The sequence below is a fragment of the Moschus berezovskii genome, chromosome 16, assembly GCF_049115385.1.
Source record: "Moschus berezovskii isolate FMDL1 chromosome 16, NW_MosBer_1.0, whole genome shotgun sequence".
NCBI lineage: Eukaryota > Metazoa > Chordata > Mammalia > Artiodactyla > Moschidae > Moschus > Moschus berezovskii.
This window is the reverse complement of record NC_142475.1, coordinates 61,734,813-61,756,397: the sequence shown is the minus strand read 5'-3', so window position 1 is coordinate 61,756,397 and position 21,585 is coordinate 61,734,813. Positions and strand designations below refer to the sequence as shown.

At 48.0% G+C, this 21,585-nt stretch overlaps 1 protein-coding gene across 5 annotated transcripts; it reads left to right on the top strand.

The window, feature by feature from the left end:
• The first annotated feature begins 752 nt into the window (after window positions 1–752).
• LOC129560358 (gasdermin-C) lies at window positions 753–20,834 on the top strand. Of its 5 annotated transcripts, none has more exons than XM_088844870.1 (16): window positions 753–768; window positions 1,322–1,702; window positions 2,498–2,667; window positions 4,576–4,796; window positions 5,865–6,048; window positions 10,702–10,870; window positions 12,823–12,934; window positions 14,298–14,345; window positions 14,749–14,778; window positions 14,870–14,917; window positions 15,496–15,525; window positions 15,812–15,838; window positions 16,684–16,823; window positions 17,145–17,262; window positions 17,946–18,019; window positions 18,677–20,497. In XM_088844870.1, the coding sequence occupies exons 4-16, from the start codon at window positions 4,580–4,582 to the stop codon at window positions 18,914–18,916; spliced, it is 1,437 nt and encodes a 478-aa protein (XP_088700996.1). In that variant the 5' UTR covers window positions 753–768; window positions 1,322–1,702; window positions 2,498–2,667; window positions 4,576–4,579; the 3' UTR covers window positions 18,917–20,497. The 5 variants fall into 5 exon arrangements, with proteins under 5 accessions (XP_088700996.1, XP_088700999.1, XP_088700995.1 ...); XM_088844873.1 differs by lacking the exon at window positions 18,677–20,497 and adding an exon at window positions 20,527–20,834 and having other exon boundaries at window positions 760–948; XM_088844869.1 differs by having other exon boundaries at window positions 762–948.
• Window positions 20,835–21,585: the final 751 nt, after the last annotated feature.

The following is a 21,585-nucleotide window of genomic DNA, read 5'->3' as shown; positions in this document are numbered from 1 at the left end:
TTGCCTGTTACTCCAGGTGTTTCTTGACTTCCTATTTTTGCATTCCAGTCCCCTATGATGAAAAGGACATCTTTTTTGGGTGTTAGTTCTAAAAGGTCTTGTAGGTCTTCATAGAACCGTTCAACTTCAGCTTCTTCAGCATTACTGGTTGGGGCATAGACTTGGATTACTGTAATATTGAATGGTTTGCCTTGGAAACGAACAGAAATCATTCTGTCATTTTTAAGATTGCATCCAAGAACTGCATTTCGGACTCTTTTGTTGACCATGATGGCTACTCCATTTCTTCTAAGGGATTCCTGCCCACAGTAGTAAATATAACGGCTAGGAATGGTAAAAATCCATGAGTAACGGGAGAGGTAACGGTGGTCTTGGCAATTTGACCAGGAAGGCCTCACTGAGAAGGGACTTTTGAACAAAGACTTAAACGGTTATAAGATGGGAAGTGGACCGTACAGTCACTGCCGGAGGCGGGGGGGGCGGGGGTAGTCCAGGCAGAGGAATAAGGAAGTGCAAAGACTCTAAAGGAAGAAATACTTGGCATGAAAGTGGAAGAGCAAGTATGAGAATTCATCAGAGTGAGGACAAGTTGGTACAGCCTACGCTTAGTCATTCTTACGATTTGGTTTGGACTTGAAGTAGGATTGGCAGCTATGGAAGGGCTTGAGCTCAAGAGTAAAAAAAAAAAATCGCTGCCTCTTCTGAGAAGATGCCTGTGGTTGCTGTGTAAGGAGGAAGTCTGGTTGGGAGAGGATTACATGGATGCAGGTGAGAGGTGATGGTCACGGGCTAGAGTTGGGCACAGAAACTGGTAACAAGAGAGCGGATCGGAACCCGTGCATCCCAGACGGGGGCTTGAACCTGTGGCCTTTTAACTGAGATCACACACCTGCCTCAGGACTCAAGCTCAGGCTCTTGATGAAGAAGTCAGGGAGAAACAAATGACAGGTAAGAATAGGATTGATTAAGGGAGGAGCACACTCCAATCACAGAGTATGGCCATCTCATGTCGGTGGGTAGTTTCGTAGGCTAATGAGTGGGAGAAGTAGTCCAACTTTTTGCAGGGCAGGGGGAAAGGGTGGGGATTTCTAGGAATTGTCCACCACCCACTGGTTGACTTTTATGGCTGGACTTGGAACTGTCATGACCCCTGTGGGTGTATCATTTAGCTTGCTGATCTGCTACAGGGAGCACACACTGAGGCTAGCGGAAGTCTCTTCCACCTCCTTGGACCTAGTTGGCTCTAACCGGTTCATGTCATGGCCTGTGGGTATGTCATTCTTTTAAAGGTTGTGCCCTGCCCTCTTCCCTCCTGTTTCAGATCCAGGCCTACTGTGAAGGCAGAACCAACAGCGACAAAAAGAAGGGTTGATTAAGTGCCCACCCTGGCTTCTTAAATGTGGTGCTCAGAAAGAATCGGGAAAGTGTGACGTATACATCAGAAAGGTAATTCCAAGATGGATTGTTTGGGCAATCCTGGCAACAGGACGTTAAGGAAAAGTAGATGATGAGCCAAGAAGGCGAGATGGAGGAACCATGAACCCAGCAAACAGAGGGGAGCCGGCCTGAAAACTCAGCATAAACTGCAAACGCACTTGTCCACAGACGTGCTTTCTGTGCACTTGTGAGGACACGCTTATTCTCCATCTTCTTTACTTTGCCAGTCTTAAAATGGGTATTGTCTGTCTCCCCAACAGTAAAGGTAAGTGTTTGGAGTCAGGCACCGTGTCTTACTAACCTCTCTACCCCCAACAATGGAGTCCAGACAGTATGTAAGAAAATGTAGACCCGGAGACTAGAAATGGTAGCTGGCATGTGGAAGCTGTTTGCTGACTGAGTAGCTCAGTGAGGGAGGGCTTTGAGAAGCTCAGGCTGCCCTGGAAAAGAAAGGGAAGTGAGGATGTGCGAGAGAGCAGAGACCAAGAAGCGAAACGGCAGAAACATGCAAGACCTTGACCAGGTGAGGAGAAGCAGGAACGGGAGAGACAGAGGCACAGGCAGGGGGAGGAAGGAGGGGCTGAGAGGGAAGATCTGCGCGAAAACCCCTGAAAAGATGACTAATGGAAAATTCTCAAGAAACTAACCTGTGTTGTGCAATGCCTCTACCCCACCTCGCCCCTCTGAAATCTTACGTAAATCAGCATTGCTTACTCTTGGCCCTTCCTTGATGATCCAGGATTGCAGTTTACATACAGCACACTTAAGATAAAATGTGAGCCAGGTGTGTTATCACAGTCACAATGACTAATAAAGACATAAATCAAAGACCTGTTGAGCCAGTTCTCTTTGTGCCAGGGAAAGAGCATTGCTTCCCAATATCTCTGTCCAATCTGCTCCAAGACAGTCTAATAAATATAGAACCAAGCACTGCCTGATTCTACTTCACAGACATTTGACTGAGAAGGACTTAAGAAGGTAAGATTCCATGATCCAGAATTCAGCTCTGGCCCTGGTCTCCGGGAAGAGAAGAGGGCCCATCGTATGCTTGTTTTTCTAGGATTTTGCATTGGAAATTGAGTCAGAGACTTCCTGGTGGACAGAAAACAGTGAGTAGAGTCACATGTATCTACTCTCTGAAGTTTGTCAAACTCTGCTTGACATCAGGAGGTCTGAAGGGACCCTACTCAACTAGAATCTTTTCTACAAGGCAAAACAATACACAGTCTGGTAAGTTCCAACTGTAGACTCAGGGGGATGAACAAGAAGAGAAGATAGTACACTCTGGCCAGAGACAGAAATGTTCAGGGTAGATTTCTGAAATGAACAGAGGTGCATTTGTTTGGGTTTTTCAGACGGTAAGGAATCCGCCTGCAATGCAGGAGACCTGGGTTCGATCTCTGGGTCAGGAAGACCCCCTGGGGGAGGATATGGCAACCCCCCTCCAGTATTCTTGCCTGGAGAATCCCATGGACAGAGGAGCCTGGCAGGTTACAGTCCATGGGGTCACGGAGTCGGACACGACTGAGTGACTCAGTACAGCACAATGTGACCCCCAGAGAAGGTACTGCTTCCTCTAAAGTTCTCATTAGTAAAGGAGAACTCCTAATAACAATCTGCAAGCATGTAAGGCTGAGGAATGTATCTTTGATACATCTTTATCTAGGCCCAGGCTGAGAGAACTCTTTTTTGTTCTTGAGTTTCTCTGTTGTCCATTGAGCACTTCCAGGGCCCACACTAGACAAAACTGAAAGTCACATCAGGGATTTTATTTGAATTGTTGAAAATTCTGTCTTTATTCAACACTCAATGAGTGTTCAAAAAGTGAATTCTATATAACTGGAAAATCTTGTTCCTATTTCCCCAAGAGAGAGCAATGAATTGCTCTCATTTGATGTGGTCTGAAAAATGCACTTCACATTTTTGCCTACCCAACTATTAACTATTTATTCATGTCTTCATCATTACTGGGCTTACCTAGTGGCTGAGCAGTTAAGAATCTGCCTGGCAATGCAGGAGACTTGGGTTCTGCCTCTGGGTCAGGAAGATCCCCTGGAGGAGGGCATGCAACCCACCCCAGTATTCTTGCCTGGAGAATCCCATGGACCCTGGCGGGCTACAGTCCATGACGTCACAAAGAGTCAGACACAACTGAGCACTCACACACACATCCTTACTACACTGGTAATAAGTGGTAAGTAAGTACTACACCAGGAAGTGGTAACTGGTTTCGGTTACCACTTACACACAGATAATTCAAACACTTGGATCTCCAGGGCAGTTCTTGACTCTGAGCTCCAATCTACATTATTGCCTGGGATTTACTTCCTTTTTGTGCTTTTTCATAAATCGGTTTAATCCTTTTTTCAGCTTTATTGAGGTATAAATGACAAAAATTCTATATATTTAAGGTTTATAACTTGATATTTTGATATATATATATATATATATATACAGTGTAAAATGGTCATATATATATATACACACACATATATACAGTGTAAACATATCCACCACCTCACATGGGCTTCCTTGGTGGCTCAGACAGTAAAGAATCTGCCTGCAATGCAGGAGACCCAGGTTCGATGCCTGGATTGGGAAGATCCCCTGGAGAAGGGCATGGCACCCCACTCCAGTACTCTTGCCTGGAGAATCCCATGGACGGAGAAGCCTGGCAGGTTGCAAGCCATGGGGTCGCGAAGAGCCGGACACGACTGAGCAACTTCACTTTCTACTTTCAGCACTTCACATACCCTCTTTTGTGAGGAGAACACTTAAGACACGTCCTCCGCATATTTCAAGTATACAATAGTGTGAACTATACAGTCACCATTCTGTACATTAGATCTCCATTTTTTTTCATCCAGTGTAACTGAAACTTTGAACACTTTGACCAATATCACTCCATTTCCCCCCCAAATGCCTGGACACCATCATACTCTCTGCTTCTTCCATGAGTTTAGCTATTTAAAATTCGCATACAAATACGATTTTGTAGTAGTTGCCCTTCTGTGTCTGGTTTAAAGACCTAAATTCACCTCCTATCATGCCCGTTCCTTTGGGGAAAAACATCAAGGATCTATCAGAGGTTGCCTCCTTTCTCCCAAATGAACTTTGTACTCCCCTCTACGCTCCTAGCATCATGCCCTCCCTGTTTGAGTGTACTAGCAAGAATGTGGTCAAAGAGCTTGGCGGCAAAGACTTCAGGCCCATCCAAAACTTGCTGAGTGCCCACAAATTCTGTCAGCTGAAGTTACTGCGGAAGAAGAGAAGGACCCTCTCTCAGTTCTGGGAACAACCTGATGTTCCCGTTGACCACACCCTCATGGACATCCTGGAGCCAAGCCCTTCAGTCCCAGGTAGTGTCAACCAGGGGGGAGGGAGGTAAGGAGTAAAACACAAGGGTGCTCACAGTCGAGCACCCAAGAAACCCCTAAGACACCTGCACAGGTAGATACCAAACCAGCCTTGCCTCAAGGCACAGGGCAAGGAGCCACGCTTCTTTGAGAATCTAACTAATTATTTGGACCCAGGCACGTTTTTAGCACACTGAATCCTTACAGCAGCCTCTGAAGTTGGGATTAACAGCTCCATTTGCATAAGAATAAATTGAAACTTACTTCCCTGGTAGCTCAGGCGGTAAAAGCGAGTCTGCCTGCAATGCGGGAGACCTGGGTTCAGTCCCTGGGTGGGGAAGATCCCCTGGAGAAGAAAATGGCAACCCACTCCAGTACTCTTGCCATGGAAAATCCCACAGATGGAGGAGCTGGGTAGGCTACAGTCCATGGGGTCTCAAAGAGTCAGACACAACTGAGCAACTTCACTTTCACTTTCAAATTGAAACTTACAAAATACCTTGTTCAGTTACACACCTGGGAACTGGTAGAACTGGAATCCAAATCAGGTCTGCCTGGCTCTAAACCCCAAACATTTTCCGCTGGGTGCACTGCCCCATGGGGCTGATGCAGTGCCTGGAGAGATGATGCTCGGGCTCTCCTGGATCTGCGTGCAAGTGACATCATCCCTTCTTGGAATCAGGACATGTCCCTTGCTGTCCAACACCTGGGGAGATGTATTGCTTGTCCTCAGCAGTAATTTACATTTAAAACTTTAACTGATCAGCTGGCTTCTCCACTGAGATTTACATGAGTAAGAGGGATGGGGTAGGGACTTCCCTGGCAGTCCAGTGGTTACGATTCTGTGCTTCCACTGCAGAGAAATTGAGTTCAATCCCTGATGGGGGAAGTAAGATCCCATGGGGAGTGGCTAAGTAAATCAAAATTCACATTATATATATATATATATATATATTTTTTTTTTTTAAAGAGGGTTAGGGTAAAAAGAGGACTCAGTTCTTCTATTTCCCACACCAGCTGTTCCAGAGTGAATTCTTGGCTAAACCTAAGGTCATTTTTTTCTATCCCCAGAGCCTGTAGTGACAGGAACATTCGTCTTCAGAGACAAACTGGTCTTGAATGAGAAGGTTAAGGTGGATGTGACTGCTGGGCTAGAAGTGAATGTGGAGGGGAAGGCTGCCCAGTCCTATGAGTGCTCCCTGGAGGTTCAGTCTGTTACCATCTCACCATGCGACTGGGAAGACCTCCAGAAGAGGTGAGGCCAGGGGAGAGGACAAACGGGTCAGGGAGCCCCAAGGGCTCTCCTCATGGCAAGGAGGCATCTAGCAGAGCTTGTTGCTGAGGTTCAGAATGAAGGAAATGACATCCCATATCAAGCTGCCCTTCTTAGATATTCATGCGTTCATTCATTCTTGCAACTAACAGTGACTATCTCACACATACTTATTAATACAGTAGTTGCCCATTACTATGCTATTATGTGCTGGCATTGAATAATAACAAGACATAAATATCTCTGCCCTAAAGTCACTTTTACTTAGTGTAGATAGGCAAAGGGCAGGGAGTGAGGAAATAATCGATAAAAAATAAATTCATAAAATATTAATTTAAATGAGACAAAGACTCTGAGACTGCTTAAATAAACTCTGCAAGTGTCCATGATTTAATTTACCTCCATGCATATAGGCAAAGATGGATATCCAATGAATCTCTAAGAACTTAACAAAGAACTTAAGTCTTTATGCCTTTTAAAAACTGAGATGCCAGTTTAAATAGAATTTTATGAAGGCAACAAAGGTGGAAGCCCATGTTAAGGAAGCAACTAGAAACTCAACAGAAGTTACTTTGACAGGGCATTGCCCGATTTCTGTCTTCCTTGTGTCTTGCCAGCCCTTAAAAACTGTCTTGCAGGAAAATATATGGGTTTCTGGAGCTAAGAAAATAAAAACCATTTTTCTCCTTGATGAATAAACAGAAAATTTCTAGGATAAATTGTATCAGCTAGTTTCAAGTATGATAAGTAAGTCTGAGATCAAAGCTTTAAATATAAAAAGGCAGTTAGATTTTTAATAAAGGGGATGTGGAGGCTGTAGCGTGTTTCAGCTACAAAGGTAATCACAGCTTGTGATGGGGTCTCTGAAGGTAAGACGGGAAGAAGTAACAGAGAGTGGCTGGAGGGAGGGTAGTCTGTTTATGTCTCTGAGGGGCTGAGTTGAGTTCAGACCTAAAGAATAAAAGAAGCAAGCAAGAGTGGGTGAAAGGGATCCAGAGGAGGGGTTAAAGGCAATGAGGCAGGGCAGAGGCGGGTATTGTCAAGATGTTGGAGGGGGGAGGCTGCAGCTTATCCAAGCAAGACGAAGGTGACAGAAAATGAGGCTCAGGAAGTAAGTAGATATCAGATAACACAGCCCTTGCTGCCACTGCTGCTGCTGCTGCTTAGTCGCTTCAGTCGTGTCCGACTCTGTGTGACCCCATAGACGGAAGCCCACCAGGCTCCCCCGTCCCTGGGATTCTCCAGGCAAGAACACTGGAGTGGGTTGCCATTTCCTGCTCCAATGTGCGAAAGTGAAAGTGAAGTCGCTCAGTCATGTCTGACTTGTAGCGACCCCATGGACTGCAGCCCACCAGGCTCCTCCGTCCATGGGATTTTCTAGGCAAGAGTCCTGGAGTGGCTTGCCATTGCCTTCTCCGTATTAATTGCTAGACAATTATTTACATGAAATCTCATGTTGATCTCTTAACAAAAGATCAGAATTAAACTCTTCAGTTCAGTTCAGTCGCTCAGTCGTGTCCGACTCTTTGCGACCCCATGAATCACAGCACGCCAGGCCTCCTGTCCATCACCAACTCCCGGAGTTCACTCAAACTCATGTCCACAGAGTCAGTGATGCCATCCAGCCATCTCATTCTCTGTCGTCCCCGTCTCCTCCCACCCACAATCCCTCCCAGCATCAGACTCTTTTCCAGTGAGTCAACTCATCACATGAGGTGGCCAAAGTATTGGAGTTTCAGCTTTAGCATCAGTCCTTCCAATGAACACCCAGGACTGATCTCCTTTAGAATGGACTGGTTGGATCTCCTTGCAGTCCAAGGGACTCTCAAGAGTCTTCTCCAGCACCACAGTTCAAAAGCATCAATTCTTCGGTAATTAGCCTTCTTCACAGTCCTACTCTCACATCCACACGTGACCATGGGAAAAACCATTGCCTTGACTAGACGGACCTTGGTTGGCAAAGTAATGTCTCTGCTTTTTCGTATGCTATCTAGGTTGGTCATAACTCTCCTTCCAAGGAGTAAGTGTCTTTTAATTTCATGGCTGCAATCAGCACCCGCAGTGATTTTGGAGCCCAAAAAAATAAAGTCTGACACTGTTTCCACTGTTTCCCCATCTATTTCCCATGAAGTGATGGGACCAGATGCCATGATCTTAGTTTCCTGAATGTTGAGCTTCAAGCCAACCTTTTCACTCTCCTCTTTCACTTTCATCAAGAGGCTTTTGAGTTCCTCTTCCCTTTCTGCCATAAGGGTGGTGTCATCTGCATATCTGAGGTTATTGATATTTCTCCCGGAAATCTTGATTCCAGCTTGTGCTTCTTCCAGCCCAGCGTTCCTCGTGATGTACTCTGCATAGAAGTTAAATAAGCAGGGTGACAATATACAACCTTGACATACTCCTTTTCCTATTTGGAACCTGTCTGTTGTTCCATGTCCAGTTCTAACTGTTGCTTCCTGACCTGCATACAGGTTTCTCAAGAGGCAGGTCAGGTGGTGTGGTATTCCCATCTCTTTCAGAATGTTCCACAGTTTATTGTGATCCACACACTTAGGTAGATACAAAAACTATAGAGAGATTGTTTTCCTTTTTGTTTCTGTAATGTTTATGCTACTTTTTAACTTCCAGTTTTGACTGCCTTGATTATGTGACTTTGCAATAAAAATGTTCAGTCTTTATTTTTTTGGCCATTATTAGTGCATGATTGTTACTTAAATCAGTTTTGTTGTATAGAAGAATGGAGTGGAGTATTGGAAATTTATCCACGTTTTAGTGTCAGATACACTGGATATCTACCATTGACAGGGCCCAGGACTTTTTTAACACGTTGTAAAGGAAAGCTGGCGTGCTGTGATTCATGGGGTCGCGGAGAGTCGGACACGACTGAGCGACTGAACTGAACTGAACTGAAAGGGAATTCTGCTCAGTGGTAAAGAATCTCCTGCCAAGCAGGAGATGTGAGTTCAATCCCTGGCTCAGGAAGATCCCCTGGAGAAGGAAATGGCAACCCACTTCAGCATTCCTGCCTGGAGAATCCCATGGACAGAGGAGCCTGGAGGGCTATAGTCAGTGGGGTAGACACCAGATAAGCAGCTTGAGAGCAGAGTGAAAAAGCTGACTTGAAACTCAACATTAAAAAAAAAAAAAAACAACTAAGATCATGGCATCCGAGCCTATCTCTTTATGGTAAAAAGAAGAGGGAAAAGTGGAAACAGTGACAGAGTTTATTTTCTTGGGCTCCAAAATCACTGAGGACAGTGACTGTAGCCATGAAATTAAAAGATGACTGCTTCTTAGAAGGAAAGCTATGACAAACCTAGACAGTATATTAAAATGCAGAGACATCACTTTGCCGAAAAAGATTCATCTAGTCAAAGCTAAGGTTTTTCCAGTAGTCACATATGGATGTAAGAGTTGGACCATAAAGAAGGCTGAGTGCTGAAGAATTGATGCTTTCAAATTGTCGTGCTAGAGAAGACTCCTGTGAGTCTCTTCAACTACAGGGAGATCAATCCAGTCAATCCTAAAGGAAATCAACTGTGAATATTCATCAGAAGGACTCTTGCTGAAGCTCCCATACTTTGACCACCTGATGTGAAAAGCCAGTTCATTGGAAAAGACCCTGATGCTGGGAAAGATTGAAGGCAAAAGGAGAAAGGGGCAGCAGAGGATGAGATGGTTAGAGAGCATCACCAACTCAATGGACAAGAATTTGAGCAAACTCTGGGAGACAGGGGAGGACAGAAGAGCCTGGCACGCTGCAGACCATAGGATCTCAAAGAGTCAGACATGACTTAGCAACTGAAAAATAAGTGGCTTGAATTTCACTCCAAGGGCAATGGGAAAGCTCAGCCCTGGATCCTCAGTGACCCCCTCCACTGAAAAGCAATCTAAGAGTTTCTCAGGCTTTCACATGACTGTTATCCAGGGCACCAACCCCAGCAGGGGCCTTGAGTGGAAGCAGAGATGAGTTTCAGAAATGAAATGGAGATGAAATTTGTCTTCAGGACTTCACACCACTCACATTTCCCAGCCAAACTTATGTCTTCAAGCCAGTCCTACCCACCTACCAAGGATGTTCAATCCATCAGCACCCACCTATACCCACCAAAATCCTCCCAGCGTCATCATACTTTATCTGTACGCTCCACATCCCACCATGACTATGTCTCTGGACAAGGATGGGTGTGGAGGTCCCCAGGTTTGACAGCAGGATCTTCTAAGGACTGTTTTCCACCGTCTAGACTTCTCTACTTCTTCTGGTCAGAGGCCCTAGAGCCGGAGATCTATAAAGTGCCCTCTTGGTGATGGACAGGGAGGCCTGACATGCTGTGATTCATGAGGTCGCAGAGAGTCGGACATGACTGAGCGACTGAACTGAACTGAAAAGAACTAACATAATTTTGGAAAAGCCTTAAGAGAATGGCTTGCATACTCTCACACCCATTCCTCCATAACAGAAGGGGGCCTCTCCATCATGCATACCAGAGACATCCTTCTTAGTCTATAAGCCAGTACCTTCCCACCGTTTAGGGCTCCACACAGGCTCTGCACCCTTCAGGTCCTAAGGAGAGGAGTAACCCAAGAAGCCAACTCTTTCGCACTCTGACCCTCCTCCTCCTTTATGCCCCCCAGGAAAGTGTTGGATCAAGAGCCGTCATTTCTGAAGGAGTGCCGGACCAGAGGGGACAGCCTGTATGTGGTGACAGAGGCTGTGAAACTGACCGACAGAATCATCTTGCAGGACAGCAGCAGTATGAATGCCACGGGCAAATTCTCTATCCCTTGGAGCTTTTATGCCAAGGTATTGTGTTGTCCTGAAGTGGGGTAGGGCCCCAAGAGCACAGCCAGCCCAGCGTCCCTTTCCAGGGACTCTGGACCCTCTTAGAACCTGTTTTCAGGGGGTGGGGTGAGTGGGGTCATTACTTAGGACCTGGGTTCAGGGGGTGGGGTGAGTGGAGTCATTACTTCCCACTTCTCATATGCTGAGGAAGCCTGACCCCTGACCTGAGAGTCCATCTAACATCCTCCCTTTAGTATTTCAGTACATGGGATTATTCCATAGTGATAAAATGGGCAATGAATTTAATTATTTGAGATTATATTTTGCTTTGAGTAAATGATAGATCCTTGAAATTACTAAAGTGTAGTCGCTGTATTATATTCTTGTGTGGTTTGCTGGAGGAAACAAGGAATTGTTGTTTAGTCGCTAACTCATGTCCAGCTCTGAGACCCATGGACTATAGCCCGCCAGGCTCCTCTGTCCATAAGATGTCTCAGGCAAGAGTACTGGAGTGGGTCACCATTTCCTTCTCCAGGGGATCTTCCCAACCCAGTCAGGGATCGAATCTGTGTTTCTTGCATTGCAGGTGGGTTCTTTATCACTGAGTCACCTGAGAAGCCCAAGGAATCATTAACACAAAACAAAACTCTGGCAGCGAAAACACACTAAATACTGTGATACCTGAAGCAGGAAGTTATAGATTCAGATTTAAATACATTCAAGCACATATGATGTACACAACTCACTCACAATGGCCAATTATAATCTTTTAAATTGATTTAGACAAATTAATGTATCAAATATGTATGCAATATTGGCTAGGATTCGCAGAGATAACGAAATTGTGTGTGTGTTATCACATGTTTTCTACGCAACATACTTTGTGTAAGTTGTCCTCATTTAAGAGATTTAGGAATTAAAACGGGGGGGAAAAAATAGCCTGAAATATGAACTAACTATCCCCAAATCGGTTAACTTGTCCTGGGGGAGGCCAGATCCCAACACGACTTCAGCCTGAAGGACATTTTGATGTTCAGCTTTGGGTTTCCATCTGCTTGAGCTGGACAACTGGACTTTGCGAGAACAGGAGAAAACCCAGTATCCTTTCACATAGGACGACTGCTCACAGCATCCAGCAAGGTTCTAAATATCAGCTCCTGGGCTGAGATGTTGTTAAAACAGCTTGCTTCTCACGGCCGCATCAGTTTTCCCTGGTACCACCTGTGTTTCAATACATCAGAGCTCCCCATGGCATTGGTCTACACTGGACTCTCTCTTGGGAACTTGAGGGTAAGAGGCATCCTGGGGGATCAAAGAACAGAGCTGATTCTGGAGAGCCAGTGACTCATGAGGCTGCCTGAGGACGTTGTGTATGCTCCCTGATCCAAAACAATTAAAATAATAGCATCTACGACTCGATGGACATGAGTTTGAGTGAACTCCAGGAATTGGTGACGGACAGGGAGGCCAGGCGTGCTGTGATTTATGGGGTCGCAAAGAGTCGGACACGACTGAGCGACTGAACTGAACTGAACTGAACAAAGAGCTTATGATGATACATTTTTTTACTGGCATGTAATTTACAATGTTGTGTTAGTTTGTGCTGTACAATGAACTGGGTTGGCCATATGTACACATATATCCCCTCCCTCGTGAGCCTCCCTCCCAGCCCCCCACCATCCCACTCATCCAGGTCATATGAGAATATATGTTAATCATCATTCGGGTCTCCTAGAATACAGGAATAACTCCATGTAACGGTTAGTTTTATGTGTTAGCTTGACTGGTCCACATGTCTTCATTGAGAGACATGAAGGTAAATACTGGACCAAAGAAGATTAAAAAAAAAAATGGGTAACTGGAAATCAGGACCAGGATGGGGAGCAGGAGGGCAGGAGGCTGCTGAGTCCTCGGCTTGTGAGCTTCTAGAAGCTCATGCACACATGAATGAATTGCCTGGCTTCTCTCCCCAGAGCACAGCAGAGGGATCAGGTCTCAAAGTGAGAGAGAGGATGGTGACTCTGCCCCAGGGCACCGTGATGGCCTATAAGAGGAAGCAGCTGGTGTTCCAGGAGAATGGCAGAGGTGAGCAGGGCCTGAGAGGGGTGGGGGGCAGTGGGAGGCCACCCAGAGGCCACCCTGGCTTCCCTCCCTGCTGGGGGAGGGGAGGAGCACAATTTCTCAACCTCTCACAGTTACCCCCAAGCCCACAAGACCGAACCATGACCACACGGAGACCCAGAGGCAGTGTCCCACGCAGAGACAGACACAAGTGGGGCCCAACGCAGGGTGTCCTTAGCACCAGGCAAAGAGCAGCCCTGATCCCAACTGTTTCTATGCATTCAAGGCCCTGCTGCTCTCGGCAGCTCACCTGGGGGAGCCGCAGAGCCCCCCACTTTACCGTAAGCCCAGGTAAAGCTCATAAGACAGAACTGCAGATGTAAGGCCATTTCCTCCTCCAGCGGATCTTCCCAACACAGGGATCGAACCCGGGTCTCCCGCATTGCAGGCAGATTCTGTACCATCTAAGCAACCAGGGAAGCCCCAACAACAGAACACAAGAATTTATCTATTAATATGTCTTTCCCTCACTAGCCTCAAAATGCACAGCCCCCAATACACACAACCCTTGCTTTGGGTTCTGACTCAACATCTGTGAACCAGTGTTCAAACAGCAACCACACACCCAGGAGGAATGGTGAGCACTGGGAACACAACTCAGCATCCTTGACGTCCCCCTCTCCCCTCCCAAATGCCGAGACCCAGCTAGAGGCCATCCTGACACAGCTGAGGTCCAAGGGGAGAAGGTGCCCTCAACACACACACACACACAGGCCATCCTGACCCAGCTGAGGTCCAAGGGGAGAGGATGCCCTACACTGTACACACACACACACACACACACACACACGCACGCATGCACACACACCGATAGCACCCTCGCTGTAACCGCTCATCAAGGCCAGGTGCTTTCATCAGTTGCCGCCTGTCGATAACAGTAGAAAAGAACTGAGCTCTCCAGGCTCATGGGGTCAGAGGACCTCAGCTTCTAGAAAGGGGGCCAGTCCTACTGAGAGTTGAGATAAAGATGGGATTCACGGCTAATTTAGAGAGAGACCAGAGACTGTGCAGAGGGCATCAGGAGATGGCAGTGTTATTAAAGAGCGTGGGGAATGACAAGTGTTGTTTATTTAGAAGGGGATGAGAAGTCTCATTTTCAAAAATATGTTTTCTAAGTGTTAGCCGGTGGGAACCGAAGACAGCGGGATTCAGGAGAAAGAGCGTCACAGCCCTGCCTGCCAGTCGTGCCCGACCTCGACAGGGCATGCGGGGCCCATCTGCACCATTCAGGCCGGAGGGTGAAGGGAGAGGGCTATGGGTGCAGGCGTGTGAAAGGATCCAGCAGCAATAACCTGGGCTCTCCTGACCTGGCTTCTTCCCCTTGCAGCCATTCTTCTCATCTCAGATGATGACAAGCAGAAAACCTTCCCAGAAGGTGAGTTCCTGAGTTGGGAGGGGTCTCTGCCTAGACCTTGGGCTGGATGCTGCAGCAGCCCTGCAAGGCGTTCAGTCCTACAGGGAAGATTCCTCCAGCCAGGTCCTCTACCACCTCCTAGTTTCTTCCCCTGCCCTTGACCCAGACACAGGCCCCTTGGCCCCACAGACAGCCACCTTTCTCCTCTGAATCCTGAAGTAGAGTCCTGGGGGCAGGGTGGGGGGGAACGTGGGCGGGGTGCGGACAGTACTTGCCCAGGTTCCCTGTCTCCAGGCATTGTGTCAGCTGAGACAGGAGAAAGAAGTGGGGGACAGGGAGGAGTCGGAGAGGCTGGGAGGAGGAGACAGAGGGGACAGGAGGGGAGGAAAAGCACCTGAGTGAGCACGTCTGCTTCTTCTTCCAGAGAAACTGAAGGAGCTGCGAATGGCACTAGGTAAGCGAGTCACTTTAGAGCCGGGAAAGTGGGATCGGACCCTCCACCGTGAATAGCCTGGGCTCTCCTGACCTGCCTTCTTCCCATCCAGAAATTCTCTCCATCTCAGATGATGACAAGCGGAAAGCCTTTTCAGAAGGTGAGTTCCTCAGCAGGGCAGGTTCTCTGCCAAGCCCCCGGGCCCTGCTGAGCCCTGACCCTCTCTGGATGCTAATAAGAGTGGTGCAAGGTGTTTAGGCCAGGTGTTCGTCTGCAAGGCAGACCCAGAGGGAAGCTACCTCCTGCCTCCATAGCCTGCTATCCTTTCTGTCCTTCACAAGCCATAGACCTTTGCGGCCACAGAGAAAGCCACTTTTCTCCTTCGAATGGGGTAATGGGGGTGTGTGTTTGTGTGTGTGTCTTGGGGGAGGGGAGGTTAACTCTTTTGGCGAATGAGCCCTTTTGCTTATCTTTCCAGGGAAATGGCAGATAAAATCAGTGATGGGTGAGTGGGTGATCTTACAGCCAGGAAAGTGGGCTCCGATCCCTCCCGTCACAACCCAAGTCCCACGTGCTTGCCTTTGCTGTCCTTACCCATGGCGCTGGCTCTGGTGCCCTGGGCAAGGGGTAGGGGTGGACAGAAAGCAGGGGGTTCAGGGAAGTAGGGGGCAGAAGTTCGGAGAAACCGAGTGTCCTCACAGGCTAACTCTTGGATGGGGAATTTAATTTCCCTTCTAGGCACCATAAGACATCCCATCCTCCCAATTGGTGAGTGTGTGTTTGCTGGGATTGGGGTCCTAATGGCACATACACATCCGGAAAGCAGAGCAGATGGCCCCTGCCTTTGCCACCCACTGCCCTGGGGCCTGGCCCTAGTTTCTGTGGAATGGGAAGGGTCTGGGAAGGCCAAGGAGGTGGAGGGACGGGCTGGAATGGGGAGAGGAAGAGGTTAAACAAAAGGGAGGAGGTGTTAGGAGGGCAGGACCCTCTGAAACGTCTCAAGAGTAAACCTGGGGGATGAGAAAGGGAGATGATCCCTTGTGACTCTTTCCAGGAAGAATACAGGAACCCATTTGCCGAGGTCAGTATTTATGAAGAAACCTGGGGCTTCCTGGGTGAAAAACTGCAAAGCTAAGTACCCAAAAGGTGATGTGCACGCAACTTACAAAACTGAGCTCTACTTCCCAGTTGATGCTTTGTACAGCGCCTCATTCATTCACTCACTCAAGGACGCGTGCCCGTACGAAACAAACCCTTGCTGAAAACTATTCCAGCAACAGGCATTATTCTGAGCAGTGGGGACACGGCCATGGACCAAACAGAAATCCCTGCCTCACTGGACTACTCCCTTTAGCAGACCATCTGGAGACCACCTGAAGTCTCCTAGGAGAAGCAGAGAACCCCCAACACCATGCCTTGATTGTTCTGTGGTCACAGATGATGCAGGCAGTTGCACGATGAGATGGATAATCTATGCGTGCCAGGTGCTACGCCCCCAAGCATTTTACTTAGTAAACTCATGTAACCCACATAACATCCCACTCAACACATGTGGAAACTGGGCCCAGAGCACCTAGGATTCTCATCTCTAGAGCCCATCACGAGAATCCACGTTGTTCCAGACATGACCCAGAACTGAGCACTTGGTCATTTTCTTCCACTTCCTGTGACCTCTTTCCAGATCTCCTTCTCGCCTCCCAGCCTTCTACCTGCCACCCCCTACCCGCCGGCCCCTTCTCAGCACTAGAACTGCCCACCTTTCTAGCCTATTACAATAGCTCCATCCTCAGAGTTCAAACATGCCGTCCACAGAAATGCTCTTGGTTGGCAGATAAATGGGATGGAGGTGCACGGCTTATCACACCACAAACCTTCTAATCAAAGAATTGTCCCCCACTTTCTGGTTGATGTTGATGCTGAGGACAGATTTCAAGTCCCTACAAAATGAGGTTTCCATGGAAATGGAGGCAGTGGCCAAGCTCCCCAGGGACATTCGAGATACTCTTTTCCATACCATCCTGGCCAAGCTCAAGGACCAAGGGGCTCTGCAGGACCTCACAGACGTGGTGAGAAGGCGGTCCCACTCTCCCTAAGGCCAATCAGAGTTGTGAAGGGGCAGGTTTAGGAGGCTGACAGCTGAGATGCCCGGGGAAGGAGGGCTGAGGAGGGGACCCCAGACACTGGCCCAGCACAGTGACCAGATCCAGGGCTTGCAGCCCACATGCTGCAGCTGCTTGGACTCTCCTGGGGAAGGTGAAGAGCCCCCCCCTTCTACTGGAGTTAATCACTTGTAAACTCAAAAGATACTGGCAGAATTGTACCACGATATCTATTGCTATTACTATTATTGTTGTTGTTGTCTTACTGCTAATACGAGTCTCCTCTAGCTGGATGGGAACCTTTGGGATCATATGGGCAGCTCCCTAAGTGAGATGCAGGAAGACCTAAGAAATACGTGGCTTGAGTCAAGACCCTATATCATTTACCTCCTTGAAGCCTTACTGGGTAAGAGTGACTTGAGAGAAACTTGGGAACCTCACAAATGTGGCCTCTAGACTCGAAAGGAAGGGGTTAGATGCCACCTGCCACTTTTCTGGGAGCTTCCCAGGTGGTGTTAGTGGTAAAGAGTCTGCCTGCCAATGCAGGAGACATAAGAGACGTAGGTTAGATCCCTGGGTGGGAAGATCCCCTGGAGGAAGACATGGCAACCCACTCCAGGATTCTTGTCTGAAGAATCTCCTGGACAGAGGAACCTGGAGGGCTACAGTCCATAGGGTCACAAAGAGTTGGATACGACTGAAGCAACTGAGCACGCATGCACACACCTCTCTAAAATCTTTCTAATACCATGACCTTCATCTTACATCATACGTCTCTGCAAGGTCAGGAGGGCTCAGTGAGATCAATTCACCGTAGGATATAGAACCAGCCCAGGACCTAGCAAGACCGGCCCAAGTCCATCCAACCTATCACTGGGTGTGGATGATTCCAGGCTCCAGTCTGGACTGTGTTACGGAGCATCCTGGAGACCATCCCAAGAGCAGAAGGAGGGAACCTGACCTTCACACCTAGTGGGTTTTATTCCTCTGCCTCAAGGTTCCCCTCTCTTGGGGTTCCCTAGTTCACAGTGGGGGGAAAAACACTGACTCCTCACCACTCTCTCTCCCCAAATGTTCCCTTGTCCCCAGTGCTGAGTGACATCCAACATGAGCTGCTGGCCTGGTCCATGGAGAAGAGGATCCTGCCCCAGCAGCGGGAGCTGGTGAGAAATCAACCTCTAGGGGCCCGCGTCCTGGGACGAGGGCGAGGGAACTGGGGGGATAAGAATGATCCTGAGGAGAGAGAGGTGATGTAACGTCCTGCTGGCACTGGAGACGAGCCCCTGTGGCCGCTGGGGACTCCCTGGCTGCCTCTCCCTCTGGGGAGCAAGCCCAGGAGTGGGGTCTACCTCAGGAGGGTCTCCATCTCCATGGCAACCCCAGCAGAGGGTGCCCACAGTTCTAAAAGGGCCTCACAGGAACACACGTTTGGGTGCTCATGCTTTTCTCATACGGTTACCATTTGCAAATTGTCTTCCTCCACATATATGTATATGTAAGTACATATGTGTACAGATGTATGCACATACATGCACACACTGCACAGATACACATATACACATGTAATTGCAGATAACACAATTTAGCAAGGTCAATGTCAGTATCACCATTTGGCAGCTGAGGAACCAAAGCTCAACAATTTTCAGAAACGTATCCAAGCTCACCCTGACCACAGGTCAGAATCGGATGACAGTTATGGGCCCCTTGACTCCATCGCTCTCCTTCTCCCGTGACGCTGGAAGGCCCAGGCTCTCAGGATAGAAGGTCTTGATTTCCAGCCTCAAAGGCTGGTCTGCAACAGCTGACCCTGTTTCCTCCAGGTGAAGAGCATCCTGGAGCCCAACTTCCGGTACCCCTGGAACATTCCCTTCACCCTGGATCCCAAGCTCCTCGCCTCGCTGCAGGAAGAGGGGTTGGCTGTCACCTTTGGCCTGCTGCAGGAGTGTGGCTTGAGGGTGGCACCCGACAACCCCAAGGGGACTTGGGACCTGGAGGCCAAGAAGCCCCTGTCTGCCCTGTATGGGTCCCTCTCGGTGCTACAGCAACTGGCCGAGGCCTGAGTCCTCCCCAGGGGCCCTGAGTCCAGAGAGGCCTGGCTGCACCCCGGTCTAGCTGTGAGCATCCTCTGTGCTCAGGGAACATGGAGCCCCGCCTCCTGCCAGTTCAGTTTGGGTGGACAGAGACCGATAAAGACTGGAGGGAACATTCTGCTGCTACTGCTAAGTCACTTCAGTCGTGTCCGACTCTGTGTGACCCCATAGACGGAAGCCCACCAGGCTCCCCCGTCCCTGGGATTCTCCAGGCAAGAACACTGGAGTGGGTTGCCATTTCCTTCTCCAATGTGTGAAAGTGAAAAGTGAAAGTGAAGTCACTTGGTCATGTCTGACTCATAGCTACCCCATGGACTGCAGCCTACCAGGCTCCTCCGTCCATGCGATTTTCTAGGCAAGAATACTAGAGTGGCCTGCCATTGCCTTCTCCGGAGGGAACATTCTAGGGGGTGGAAATACCCTGTAACTCTGTATCTTGCTAAAGGTTTATGCGTTTGTCCAGACTCAACAAATAGGATCTAAAGATCTGAGCATTTCATTGCATGTTAATTTTACTTCAAAGCAATGTACACAAAGATTGAACTCTCTAATGAATAAGCATTCTGAATTGCATTGGGTAAAGTGTACTGACATCTGTAACTTACTAGGAAGTATATCAGAAAATAAGGTGAACTGATGGATGGATAGAGAAGCATGTGATCAAGGAAATGTGATAAAATATTTAAAACAAGAGTTCTTTTTCATTCTGAAGTGTTCTTGTATGCCTGGAATTGTTTCAAACTTAAAACTACACACACACACACACACGATTATACCTTTGCATCTGTCAGTCAGCTTGGGAGTTTTCAGACAGTGGCTTCTAAGCCGTGGGTTCAGTTCTTCCTTCACTTAAGGAAGATTCACTCATCACTAAAGACATTATACATTCTGTTTGTTGAATTCTCTATTTCTCAGTCACCAAATGTCCTTGTGCTGTGCCAAGTCCCCTGAGTCGTGTCTGATTCTTTGCGACCCCATGGACAGTAGCCCACCAGGCTCCCCTGTTCCTGGGATTCTCCAGGCAAGAATACTGAAGTGGGTTGCCATGCCCTCCTCCAGGGGATCTTCCCCACCCGGGGATCAACCCCACGTGTCTTACGTCTCCTGCATTGGCAGGCAGGTTCTTTACCACTAGCCCCACCTGGGAAGCCCACAAATGTCTTCAGGGTCCGTCCTCTAAATACATTTTAACTTGTCTATTCGCTATAATCTCTCCTTTTCCCTTTTATATTCTCTGAGATCATGGCAGGTCTTTCCTCAATGTCTGTGAGTCAACCCTCAACTGCAATCATCATTCTATTGCTTTTCTAATTTCTTAGTTCAGAAATTGTCATCCTGATACTCAATTTGGTCTCTTAACTTTGCAGTCTCCCTTTTGACTTAAGTCTTGTTGTTTCTTCTTCTCATCTTTAAGGTCTTGTTTTACTGAGATTATTTCACTTCAATAGAAAATAATTAAGGACACTGTGGGCTCTTCTTTAACTTCTCTACCTGAATGGATTCTGCTGCTGTCTTTCTTTCCTCTAGTGTTTGTATAGATGCCATGTAACCCTTTTTTTATTTATCTTGCTTGTCCCCAGGCAGGATGTGAAAACATGGGATATTGGTCCCAAATAGCCGAGATGCATATGGAAGAAATGATTTCAGTGAATCCAGACTACATCTTCCCATACATAGAAAAAGCGCTAAATTCCTTAACTTGACATTATCTGGTCTCTTTAATTAACGGTGCTCTTCTGATGTTCAGACAACCTGCACTTGGTTGCAAAATTCCTATATATCCTAGCTCTTCCCTCGCCTCCTCAGACCAGTTTCTCAGAGCTATCTGAGACACGTCTCCTGGGCTGCAGTCCTCATTTTGCCCCAAATAAAACCTAAATCACAGCTCTCACCTTGTGCAAACTGTTTTCAACACCAGCATGAGCGCCTCTGTCCAAAGCCCCACTCTGCACAAAGATGGAGGGGGGCCTCCACACCACCTGAATTGAGACCTGTGTCTCTTCCAATACAAAGGACAGTTTGGAGCCTGTTTCTACTGGCATGAAAAAGAGAAAGGACTTACCTGGGCTCTGAGAAGGCCTGCACGGTTGGCCTGGACTCTGTCCTGTCTTGTACGGATTTGCTAAATGCCCAGAGCTTGGGTTCCCTCAGCCTGGAGGAGAGGCATTTGCTTGTCTCTCCACACAGAACAACCGGAGTCTTCAGAGAGGTCAGCGTGTGGTGGGGAAGGGTTCAGGAGTTTTAGCTTCCTTTAGAGAGTTCACCCAGCTTGCCTGGGGAAGAAGAGGCAAGCTGGCTACAGGTGCGGTTATTCTTTTCGTTAATATGGCTTCGCTTCGCCCCAAACACTTCCTTGAGTTCAGGGTCAGCCCCTCTTTCCAGAGGCGATGCCTCGTCTTCTCCTCCCCGATCCCATCTCCCCTCCCTACAATGTCTCAACCAAGCAGATGAGAACGAAAGATTTATTTTTTAAAACTCCGGGGCTTCCCTGGTGGCTCAGTGGTAAGGAACCCGCCTGCCAATGCAGCAGGCATGGGTCTGATCCCTGGTCCGGGAAGATCCCACATGTTGTGGGGCAACAAAGCCCAAGCGCCACAACCACTGAGCCTGTGCTCTCAGGTCCACAACTACTGAAGCCC

What these genes read in the sequence shown, in the direction of transcription:
- LOC129560358 (XM_088844870.1), top strand. Translation starts at nt 4,580, where the DNA reads ATGCCCTCCCTGTTTGAGTGTACTAGCAAGAATGTGGTCAAAGAGCTT. An exon ending in GCAGAAAACCTTCCCAGAAG is followed by an intron (nt 14,346 to 14,748) that starts GTGAGTTCCTGA and finishes TTCTTCTTCCAG; the next exon opens with AGAAACTGAAGGAGCTGCGA. An exon ending in GGAGCTGCGAATGGCACTAG is followed by an intron (nt 14,779 to 14,869) that starts GTAAGCGAGTCA and finishes CTTCCCATCCAG; the next exon opens with AAATTCTCTCCATCTCAGAT.